Consider the following 12941-nt stretch of genomic DNA (forward strand, 5'->3'; position numbering starts at 1 on the left):
GTACATAATTAAACAATATTTATCAAGAATTTTGTGATAGTTTTCAACAGCTTTGGTTAAACTGGTATATATGAAAAACATTTTTCTCACAGAAGTAGATGTGCTGGATGCTTTCTGATCGTTTTGAAATGCATGCTGAATTACCGGATTTCTACGAACATTCCTTTAATTTAGATTTCTACGTAGCATGTTCTTCCTATGCAAGCTGTAGCTTTTTCATGAGCACAGTCCTCATCGTAATTAAAAAAGTACCAAAAATAAACAAAGTTTGATTTAACTGATTCATGGACAAACTGAAGTTAAAACCTGAGAATAGTCAATGTTTACCTGATATCACAACCGTGTACCCCCCCCACCACCCATTTTCTGAGTATGAATAATTCATAAACAACACATGTACAGTAATTGTGAAATCTGTAATCCAATCAAATCAGTGAGTTTCCTTGATAAAAACCACTGAATATGCAGTCAACTAAACAATGACGAAGATAAAACACCCGATCGTCTGAGTGACGTGGAACAAAGACCAGTGAAGCTGTGGGTGGTGACCAGTTAAAAAAAATAAATCAACTTATGGCTTTAGGTGTGTGTGTTAAAGGGACAGGCCAAAAAAATTGTAACGGGGTTACCATATTATCAGTTACAAGATAATTATTGAATTTATTTCGATAGTTTAAGGATCTAAACAATGAAAAGTTTAAGATTTAAAGTAGCTTGAAGAGCCCAAATATACAATATATTTGGCATTTCCATCCATCCATCCATCCATCCATCCATCCATCCATCCATCCATCCATCCATCCATCCATCATCTTTATCCGCTTCTTCCTTTACAGGTCACGGGGGTCACTGGTGCCCATATCCAGCAGAGACACTGTGTGAGAGGCGGGGGACACCCTGGACAGGTCTCCAGTCCATCACAGAGACACCTGGACAGGTCTCCAGTCCATCACAGGGACACAAAGAGACAAATGAGACAAACAACAATTCACTCTCTCACTCTCACTTAGGGACAATTTAGGGTTATCAATCAGTCTAACATGCATGTTTTTGGTCTGTGGGAGAAAACCCACACATGCACGGAGGGAACACGCACACTCCACCCAGAAAGGCCTCCAGCCGAGTGGAGTCGAGACCAAAATGGAATATTTCTACATTAAAACAACTCCAATCCCCAAAATCCCCAGCATCACCACATTCTTCACATTCCACAATGAAAACCATAACATTTGATGATTACTGTAAGCTTGTATAGTGGCAGCAGGTTATGACTTAAGGTGAAGCCTAGCAGCTCTAGCTGAAATGTCAGCCACTGCCTTTGTCTGGGTCTTGGACATCCAGTCAGAATGAAACGCCATTTGTCAAAACGGAGGTCATCAAAAGAGCTGTCTACAACAGATTAAGTATGAATTTTTCATAGCTTTTCCACAGAGCTGCACTTCAAAAGATCTGAATTATCCGTTTAAGATTGTAACTTAATTAATCGAGTCAGTTCTTAGAGTACGAAGTGCGAATGTGTTCACACATTCAGCCTCACAGGTTCGCAGGTGATGATGTGCTTCTGATGTGCAGTGTAGTGCAAGTTCAAATTAAACTTGCAATTTTGGTCATAGTTTACGGTCTTAAGTAACATTTGAACACACTATTCCCTGGATATTTTGTTTTGTACATTTAGATTTTTTCTTATTGGGGAAAAAATATGTAATTGACAATAACCTGCAGTATCTTTCCAAAGTGTTGAGCACAATACAAAGAAATGATTGTGTTCAGGACTCTGGTGACACCACAAAGGTGTCTAGTTGTATATAAAAGAACATGCTGGTGTGCTGATGACCATCACTGCCGTTAAAACTGCATAATTTCTGTTGTTGCTGCCAATGAATTTAGTTTTATCAAAGCTTAAAGTGTATGGCTAATCCACATTTGTATAAAAAAATTTCTAGGTTCAAGCATACTACCTGAGTAGCAATTATTAGGTTCACTCTCTTTCCTCGTTTTCAGGCTTATTGAGGCTCGGAACAACCAGGGAGGTCTCCAAAACTTGGTCAAAAATGCGTATGCTGGTGTTTGTATTGTGGCCACAGTCCATATTGTGTTGAACCCAAAGAATCATCAGCCTAAAATCATCAGTTGAAGCTGATCAGAAAAGCCAAACATATTCTAGCTGTATTGGTGATGGGGCAGCTAAAGTGGTTCAACCCTAGCTTATGAACAACTGTTTCTCTTTTCATGTTCCCAACAAAATAAAGTAGAGTGGGGTGGGGTTTGAAGCACTCCCGTGGTTATTCCTCAACGATCCTCAGTACATGTCTCTGTAGATCTCCTGAAGGAGAGGGTGCAGTGAGGTGTCCTCTGTCTTTTTGATCTCTTGCACCAGCTGTGCGTGCTCAGTGACCAGCTGCCGAAGGTCAGCCAGTTTCTGCAGCAGCTTAGGGAAGAGAAACATGTCGTCTGGGTGATTGGCCAGCAGGTGGAGCTGTAGAACATGCACAATGCTCTCCTGCATCGCCTCAATATGTGGGATGTTCACCAGCCCTGGTCGGTCTGGGAAAATAAGAAGAGATAGATGACTGAGACGCTATAATCAGAGTCATATGCATGTGCCAAAAGAGCAAAGCAAATATTTTCTTTGGCTCTTCACCTCCACAGCAGATGATGGCAGCAATAAACAGAGCTAGGTCGCTGTCATCCAACTCCAGAGAGTTAAATTTCATGGCAAACTGGAACTTCGGCTCCATCATGTCACTGAATGGCCGCCGCAGGCTCTTAAGGAACTCCCTGGTGATGAAGCCCGAGCCGTACGCTACAAGGAGACCGTCCTTGTTCATGCAGGAGGCGAGCATGGCGAACAGGGCCTCATACACGCCATACTTCAAAAGAGTCACCTGATCATTGAGGTCCAGGTTCGAGAATCCTGGGACAGACTTGGCAAACTCTGTAAGCTCTGTGACGGTTTCCACAGATGTGCACTGGCAGCAGTGGAAAATTCGAACTTCTGCCTCCCTGTCCTTGAGAGCTCCTGCAGAGCCCACCATCTTGGCCACCAGGGTCTGCTCTGCCAGATGGAGCGTCTCCATGTCGTGAATAACAAAAGGCTGCAGGTAAAAGAGGTGGAAAATGCTGAATCAGGACAACTCTGTGCATAAATAACCTGACCTGTTTATACAGTATATAATCTTCAGTAACTGAAAAGATAACATTAACACAAGAAAATTACTTCCCTGGTCTGTGTTGATGAATTTTGCAATGTTTCATTTATCTCAAAACAATCAAAAAAGGCAACAAATTCTGCTAAACACTGAAACCATGACACATTTTTACAAAAGCATGCAGTGAATAAAGACTTGGCATTCATCGAACAAATCCATACTGCTCACCGCCCTTCATTCCAAAGTTTTAAACTAAGGACATATAGTACTGGTGAAAATAACGTGAAAACTCATGCAATATTGCAAGATGTCAGGTTATCTTTTTGAGCTCAGAGTATGTGTTTGGAAAGTCTCTCAGTTACAAGCACACAACTTTTAGCTTAGTATCTGTAAAACTGATGGAGTGAAATCCATTTAAATGTTTGCCAAGGCCGACTAGCTGTGGGAACCATCTTGAATCAATTTTACTTCATAAGTTAATCAATTTGTAGCTTCACCATAGCCGTTGCAACCATTATATGTGAAGGGGACATGTCCCCCCACATAAAAAAAAAAAGTTAATTTGGACCCCCCCACTTTTACTATGAAACGTTTGTTCAGGCAGTGCAGTTTCTCTTTCTTCGTGAACAAATCCATTCCACTTGATTAATAGGAGAATACTCAAACTACTAAACCATGGAAAAAGAATTTGGGAAATAAGGTGATAAACTGATTAGTTTGACTGACTGATTAGTAGAAACACAACCAGCAAAGGGGTAAATGGTAAATAGAGACCAATAGCTAGAATAACATATATCATAAAAGTTAACTAAATAATTACATATATAATATCCAAAAGACAAGATGAGGTAAAACAAAAAGAGATTTTTTAAAACATACCCAGTCTGTGATCCTAAGGAGCAAATCAAGCAGTCAAAATGAACCAAATTTACTAATCACACTACAAGTGGGTTCTAATAAATAGACTAATACTTATGATAATAAAAGATTGAATTTGATCACTTATAATTCCCTCCATTATGTAGATAACACTCTTAAAAGAATATAAATTATTATTATTACAGTTGTTAGTATTACTACCATTATTAACTAGAATTCAAGGTTCAATGATTCAGGATCCTTTATTTGTCATACACACCTCATGTGGTACATGTGGTGGAACAAAATTGTGTACACAGGGCCCCGTTACATCCAACAAAAATATTCAACTGCAAAAGAAAACAGTAATAAGATCTAAGATATGTACTAAGAATAACGTTGACTAAATGGTAAATGGACTGTACTTATATAGCGCCTTTCTATCTTATTTCAAGATACTCAAAGTGCTTTAGGGTGCATTCACACCAGCCCTGTTTAGTCCGCTTTAATCAAACTCTAGCTCGTTTTTCTTGAAAGTCCGGTTCGTTTAGGGAGGTGTGAACGCGCCATCGAACTCTGTCATGGAACAAAAAGGCGAACTCTGGTCCGGGCTAAAACGTAGGTCTCGGTCCGGTAGAAACGAACTCCAGCGTGGTTCGAGTACAGTGTGAATGCAACCAGACCGGGCCGCTCCGCAGGGTAAACAAACACACATTTCTCTGACCTTATATGGAGCTGTCAGCTGTCTTGTGTGAAAAACAATATTCTCCATGGTCTTCTGTCTCATCACTGAATTGAATTGAATTTATATAACATGTGTTTTTCCCCTTTTCTTTTCCCTTTTTACTTGTGTTTTCGTTATTGAAATGCAGAGGTAATGATCAGTTTTTGCATGTGTCTTCAGAGGCCAGGAACCACACGTAAAGTGATAATGGTAGCATGAAAATGTTAATGGTGGTAGATTGATATATGCATTTCTTATGCTAAGTATGGATCTTAAAGAGTTTCATGATTACTAATCAAGAAAATGCTAAATAATGCTTTTAAGACTCTTAACCTTACAGCCAAGTGTAAAACAGAAATGATATATACTCTGTTGGTGTTACTACATAAATTGTAAACCATGCATGGGTAGATGACTGTACCCCCCATCCCCCCCAAAAAAAAATCTCTGCAGGTGTTCCCGGATGGAGAATTGAGGATATCTACAGGGACAGGTGGAACAACCAGTGAGGTGTGCCAGAAGGTGTATTTTTTTCATTTAGCCTTTATTTATCCAGGTATGGATTAGTGGATCATGTAGTTTCAAGAAATATTGATTTGGATGACTACCAACTAAAAAAGTGAATAGACTAAATTACTTTCACTATAGTGATGGAATTTAAAAAGATGATAATAAAAATATAATTACTGGACTTTATTTTTAAACTGCTTACTTATATTTGTAATTTGTCAGTTCAGACTGACATATTTAGAGGAAAAAATGCAATTAATAAAACTAATTTCAATATTTACAATTGATGATAGACATAGCTTTGATGATTGAAAATGATATCAGTGCCCCACCAGGGTTCCAAAGTGCTTGAAAATCAGAGTCAGAGTTTCTTTATTGTCATTTGCACCTCATGTGGTACATGTGGAGGAGCGAAATTATGTACACGGGGTCCCAGTTACATCCAACAATAAAATGTATATGATATGGTTTTTCACAGTGATTATTCTAGTTAGAGATTCATGAATCTAACAGCCTCAGGGTAGAAGCTGTTCCTCAGTCTAGTGGTTCTACACTTAATGCTCCTTAACCTCCTTCCTGAGGGGAGTGGGGCAAAAAGTGTGTTTGCTGGGTGAGTGGGGTCCTTCATGATGCAGGTGGCCCTCTTCCTGCATCTGGAGGTGTAGATGTCTGTGATGGTGGGGAGGCTGATTCCGACAGATTTCTGTGCAGCCTTCACCACTCTCTGCAAAGCTTTTCTTTCTGCAGCTGTGCAGCCTCCATGCCACACGTTGATGCTCGAGCACAGGATGCTCTCCACTGCACACCTGTAGAAGGAGGTGAGGGCTGAGCTTCCCAGACCAGCTCGCCTCAGCCGTCTGAGGAAGTAGAGTCTCTGAAGAGCTTTCTTGATCAGGCTGGTGGTGTTGTTGCTCCAGCTGAGGTTGTCATTCATGTGTACACCCAAGTACTTGTAGCTGGAGACCACTTCCACCGCAGATCTTCTTATGTTCAGGGGGGTGTAGATGTTTTTGTTCCTTCTGAAGTCCACAATCATCTCCTTTGTCTTCTTCACATTGATGTGAAGGTTATTCTCTTTGCACCAGCTCTCCAGGTGTTCCACCTCTTGCCTGTAGCTGGACTCATCATTGTTTGTGATGCATCCCACCACCGCTGTATCAATTGGGTTTGTTCAGAAATTGAACACCGTATTCTATGGTGGGACCAGACGTGTTTTCCCTCTCTGCCCCCCACCCGCTTCCCTGCTGCGCTCTTTTGTCCTGTGGACCCTTAAAAAGCCTCTTTTTTTCCTGCATACCTCTTAATTGGAAGGATCAGCTGGTCTCTCAACAAAATCGATCAACTTCTCCCGACAGGAGTCAGGGTAAGGAGGACCCTCTTACCTCTAAGGAACAAATTGGATTCATGATGACAACTAGATTCTACTGTTTGGGTTGGTGAAATCTGGTTGTCTACAAATTAATGTGGATATGTTGAAGCTCGACAGTGCTCGGACTGAATGTGGAGCTGTGACAGGGAGTTGGAGCAGCTGTTATCAGGACTGTGATCTCCCTGGCAGCACTCATGAATGATGGGAATAATCTGGAGAAGCTGTGAGCTCAACTTTGGAGTAAAGGATCAATTCGGCTGTTTTGGAGTTTCCATCAGAGAATATGTACCAGCGAGACTTTAAAGGCAGAAACAACAATTACGAGTTCTGCCTGACCCAAACTGTGGCCTTGGTGCCGGACTTATCTCAACTCCTCCTGAAATGTTTTGAAAACAACAAAGATGCTTTGACTGTTTCCTCACCCCTCCCTTCCCCAAGGCCGTGGACATGTGACAGAACCTCACCTGAGCTGAAGATGAACGTCACCTCTTATCTGGACTATGCTATGACTTTCCCTTAAAAATTCAATGTTTTCACCGCCTATATGTTCATGTATAACGTTTGTTTATGTTGCTTTGCTGTGGTAGGTTTTTTTGATGCCTAAAATTGTGCCCCGTCTAGGACACGGTGTGAGAGATCTTTTTTTTTTATACCGTCTCTCCTCATGTTTTCTTTCCTTTTCTTATCTAAGCAAAACATTATTCTGAATAAGAATAAGAAGGCCGCGCTAATTATTTATAGCCGCAGCTTCGTGCACTCCACCCATCTTCGGACGACTGTACGTACATATTCGCGTTGTATCTCGGTGCAATGCCAATAAAATTTATTCTGATTCTGATTCTGAAATTGGATAGTTATGTTGAATAGAATAATTTGTCGAGTAAAGAAAGGTCAGTGTGGATTTGGGTCAAATAATTCAACATTCATTGCATTAATAGGATTATATGATATGATCACAGCAGAGTACGGGGGGGATGTTTATTGATTTATGGAAAACTTTTTTTTTATTGATTTTAGGTAACAACAAATGATTTTTCTATAATGTAGATAAGCTAAATTTTAGAGGTTGTTTTGGATAATAAATTCAACTGGAATTTCGTATTAAATAGAAGCAACAAAAACTATGCGGAATATTGGACTTTTAAATCAATTAAAATGTTTAGAACTATCAACACTCTAGTTATTATATTGTTGATTTGTGGTGACACTTTCGGGAAGATGGCACCGGTGCTGGTGGCTTGCCGTTCACCTCTGTCTATTTTGATTGTTTTTTTCTGTTTTTGTCATTTTTCTTCGGTGACATAAACTCACTGCTTGTTTATGATCTCCAACAACTTTTAAATATACAGTTATCTACTGCAAACCCCGCCTTGTTTGACCACTTTGATCAGGGCTCTGGACCCCCACTCCCTCTGCTTGTTGATGTCCCGGTTTACCTGCAACGTGCGGCGTTTCTGCCCACCCGAAAACATCGCTCCAGGCGCCGTGGGAGACGTGCCGGCCGTCTCGTGAGGATTAAAGCCAGCATCAAGCTCTCTGCTGCTTCGTCATCTGCTGCTGACCATCAGACGTTAAACTGTCCATCCGGATGCTTCGCTGACCCACTCAACTCCAGCTCGCTCCAGGTGCCCGGGCCTGGTAGGCGCAGCGGGCGCGCGCGCGGCTGCGGTGGTTTCGGCCGTCTCCAGAGGAACTTAACCAACTCAGGTCCTTCTGCTGCATCATCTCCTGCCGACCATCTGCTGGATATTCGCCTGTCCGGGTGTTCGTTGATCCTGCTGGGTCCTGCCTGATCCCCGTAGTCGAGCCTGGCTCGCGTCGCGGGCGCGCGCACAGCTGCGGCGTCTCTGGTCCTTGGAAGCGCGGTTCAAACTCCAGAAATCTGAAACAGCTGATCTGTGCTCGGAGGACAGCTTTACCTTCATCTACTGGTTCTACAAAGATTGCTCTGCTGAATGTGAGGTCACTGGCAAATAAAACTTTTATCTTAAACAATTATTTCTGCTCCAATGGACTGGACTTGATGTTTGTTACAGAGACCTGGCTCGTCCCTGGTGAGTTAAGTGTTTTTTCTGAACTTTTGCCGGTGGATTGTGCCTTTTTTAATGCTCCAAGGACTTCTGGTAGGGGTGGTGGATTATTAACAGTTTTTAAAAAGCTCTGGAACTGCAGACAGCTACAGGCTGTGACATTTCAGAGTTTTGAACTGCTGTATTTTGAGCTGGGCTGCTCCAACCCAACACTGTGCAGCCTGATCTACAGACCACCCTCATACAACAAAAACTTCATAAGTGAATTTTCTGACTTTCTGACTGGAATACTGTTCAATTACGACAGGGTCTTGATTCTGGGAGACTTTAATGTGCACGTTTACTGTCCTGACAAGCCTTTGGTGCAGGAGTTTCTAAATCTGATTCAATGTTTCAACCTTGTGCAAAATGTTGTTGGTCCAACTCATCAATAGGGCCATACACTTCATTTAGTTCTGTCTCACGGTTTATCTGTGGTTAATCTGGAAGTTGGGGATGCTATTGTTTCAGATCACAAACCCATTTCATTCCAAACCTCTGTTATTCATGAGTCTAAATCCCCCGCTCCAGCCAAGAGTTGTTGGATATTTAACTCTTCAACTGCTGCTCTTTTTTCCTCTGCATTCATTACTGATGCTGCTTCAGTCCCTGAAACCTCTGCCTGTATTAATACGCAGGAGCTGCTCAGTAGGCATGATGCAACCTGCTCTAAGATTTTAGACCTCGTGGCCCCGCTAAAAATCAGGCGACCAAAGCGGGCACCACACCCCTGGCTGAACGTGACCACTCGAGCGGCCAAACGTCTATGCAAGAGAGCTGAACGCAAGTGGAAAATCTAAAAAAAGTTAAATCTGGTCCTCTGGACATTCAAAAAACCAAAACAAAGCAAAATAACAAAAAAATATAGAAATGTTTCGTCTCTCATCCAAGAGACTTCCTCAGTCTGAGGTGCTGTTTTCAGCTCAGTCTCTTAAATAGCACCTTCTCAGAGTGGATCAACCAGTTTGCTGCTGACAACCAAAACCAGCTGCTCACATGCTCAAGAAGGACCATCAGCCTAACAATGGATCATTAGCACACTGACGGCTTTGAGTGCTCCTCTCTTTGCCTTTCCTCTCATTTATAGTTATAAATATTTCAAAATAAATGTGTTACCCTAGAACAGTGATTCCCAACCTGGGGGGCCCGACCCCCATGGGGGAGGGGTCGCATAATATGTCTGCTTAGAGCACATGTATCAAACTCAAGGCCCGGGGACCAAATGTGGTCCTTGATTACATATTTTTTGGCCCTCAAGATAATATGTTAAATGTAAAATACTTTTATTTCTTGAATTTTTTCAGTAATCTTTGATTATGATGTCAAAAGTGTAACAGAAAACGTCAAATGAGACCAATCACTCTTGTTGAAGAACCTGTGACTGAGAAAAGATGTTGGATATTTAACTTGCATTAATGTAGATTATGAAATTGGCCCTTAGTTTGAAAAAGGTTTTAATTTTGGGCCCTTTTTGTAAGTGAGTTTGACACCTCTGGCTTAGAGGTTGGAAAAACATCCATTTATTGTCTGTGTAACAACTTTAGAAAATTTGTTTTTATTTTTAATTATAATGTTTGAAATTTAATCAAATCCTGATTAACACTGAAGAACCCTCATTTTGGTTTTGTTTTAAGAGTTTTCGATAACGTATTATGTTAAAAACTAAAATCTGTGCTGTCACTTTAAGAGCGCTTTGTTATAATGTCAGTACTGTCAGTGTTGCCAGGTGTACGATAATTGTTGTATTTGTACGACAACTTTGCCCTCTGTACAATGTACGATCAATAATCCCATAAAAGGCCAAATATACGATAATTTGACCATTCCGTGAATGTGTGGTTGTAATCAGTTGTCATCAGCCTGTTGCAACTGTCTGTCTGAGTTTTTTTGTGAACCCTGAAGGCATCTGTGTCCACAAGCAGATGTACGATTCCAGCCAATCGTGATTTTCTAAATGTTACCTACGAGTGACGTGCTTGCGTTTGCCTCAGAACAAAGGCCATGAGGTGAGTGAGGAAAAGAAAAAAGAAAAGAAGAAGAAGAGAGCTGGTCTGGAAGCGGACCCATCACTACTATAGTGCATAGATTGATTTGTTATTTTGGTTATGACAGGTGTACAATAATTTCCCTTCAAAATACGATAATTTTATGTCTCTAGTACGATAATCCTACATTTCTCACCTGGCAACTAGGGCATTAACAGAGTTCTCGAGTAATCTACACATCAATTGCTAGGACCTCTATCGAGGTTAAAAATGTAATGTCGAGTAACCGTAGAGACGTCATATTATGTGACCAACGTATGACCGTAGGGGGCGGTGTTGCACTGTTGCAGGTCACAGAGTATGGTGTAACACCGGGTCCAATCCACTGCCTATCCACTGTTTTAACTTTCGTTTCTGACATGCTTAGTTTGCAGCTTAATAATAATAACTAATAGTTTAGTTTTTCCTGTGACCTATTTGCAGTATGATAAATGGAAGGAGCATAATATACGCTCCCAATGTTTTGCTGGTCTTTTTTTTGTAAATAATTACCTTTTATTGCGGTTTTATTTATTTATTTATTTTCATGTCTTGAGATCTATGATGTCATCAAATACTCAAGTTCTACTCGGGTTTTATTACGTTAATGTCGAGTTTAAAAATTATATACTCGTTCAACCCCTACTGGCAACACTGAGTGAATGCAGCTCTCAGATGGCAGCGAGGCTGCGTGAGAAGAGGCAGGAAGTTGTTGTTGCTCTTGGTTAAGCTCACATTCATTAAATATATAACATAAATGTAAGCACAGGCAGTTGTGAATATTTAAATGTGTAAAAACACACAGAGGAGTCATTTTTCTGATAACATAAGAACATTTTTCTCTAGTTTAGGACAGACATCGTTATTAATATTGGTGAAAGTTGGGAATACTTTCAGGAACAAGCAGTTGGCAAAAAGCTCCACTGACATCAGAAAAGCCTTTGAAAGAGCAGGTAGTGATTTGCACAGACCTGCAGAAGCATCTTTTGAGTGTTCACTTTTAATCACTAAGGATACAAATCTTCACAATATTGGAGAAACGTACTGAAACCTGCCTACCTGAAAATTGTGGAGTTGATGTGTGAGGTTCATGTAGTGGATAAAGTAAAAACTGTCCCGCTCTCTGTCAGAGTCAGTCAGAGTCACAGTTTCTTTATTGTCATTTATTATTTATTGTCATTTCTTTATTGTCAAATTGTCAAGGACATAATAGATCAAATAGATGAAATTGCAAAAATCAGCTGCATGATAATATCGGGAAGATATCTTGACAAAACTACAACTTTTTTAAATTTATTTTTTCAAGATTACTCTGTTGTTGTTTTTAAAGAAAGGTTGTGTGAGTAATTCTCATAGCAGAAGCAGATAGCTGTTCTAGCTAGCCTGATGCAGCCTGTAGAACTTCCAGCAGTAACTTATTTCTACTGGTATAACTGTGTAATGTGAAACTGATGCTCTGTGTTTTAGTAGTTGTTATTTCTGTTGTACTACTACCAGTTTATACCTTTTACAAATAAGTTTGTAACTATTTACTTTATTATTTTATTATTTACTTTATTCTATATTTAATTACTATTACTTATAATATAACTTATAATATTAATTACGGATGCACCAATCCACTTTTTTAAACTTCCGATTGGATCCCGATACCTAACTCTGAATATCGCCCGATACCGATCCAGTTCCGATATCATCATAGTCATTGATTTTATATGAGGCTGTAATAATCTCCTCTGAAGTACAATTTGTACAAATATATGCATGCATGTCCAAAAAGGAAACTTGAGGAAAGTTTTATTAATGTTGGATGAATTTCAAAGTTAGAATTAAATTCTGATAACACAAAACTGTAAGGATGGTACCATTTGCTGTTTCTGTTTGTGTCTGTTTCCTCGTCAGTTTAATTGGTGTCACCTTTGTCTCGTCACAGCTGTTGTAATCACGTCTTGTCTTGTCCTTGTATAAAAGCTGTCTGTTCTGTGTTGTTCCTCGTCGGGTCGTATTCGTTGGGTCTCTGTGTTCTCCTGCGTCCTCTTGCGTTCTCCTGCATCTCCCCTGAGCTCTCCTGAGTCCTCCCTGAGTTTCCCTCTGAGTCTTCCATTTATATGTAAGTTTTGCTGCCACGTCAGCTGTTATTTTGTTCATTTTCCACCATTAAAATACTTATTTTTGTAAACTGCCGAGTTTGAGTCCTGTCTGCACATTGGGTTCGTTCCTGTCCACAAAATCCTGACA

At 40.4% G+C, this 12941-nt stretch overlaps 1 protein-coding gene across 1 annotated transcript in view; it reads right to left on the bottom strand.

Moving 5' to 3' along the window:
• Nucleotides 1-1823: 1823 nt before the first annotated feature.
• The window catches only part of pparab (peroxisome proliferator-activated receptor alpha b), a gene marked incomplete at its 5' end in the record, with an annotated part of 15503 nt that continues 4385 nt past the window's right edge, over nucleotides 1824-12941 (bottom strand). Inside the window, 2 exon segments of the mRNA XM_037683651.1 lie at nucleotides 1824-2544; nucleotides 2642-3095. Of these exon segments, the coding sequence (XP_037539579.1) occupies nucleotides 2300-2544; nucleotides 2642-3095 (699 nt within the window).

This window comes from Nematolebias whitei, chromosome 10, assembly GCF_014905685.2.
Source record: "Nematolebias whitei isolate Nwh7 chromosome 10, NemWhi1, whole genome shotgun sequence".
Taxonomy (NCBI): domain Eukaryota; kingdom Metazoa; phylum Chordata; class Actinopteri; order Cyprinodontiformes; family Rivulidae; genus Nematolebias; species Nematolebias whitei.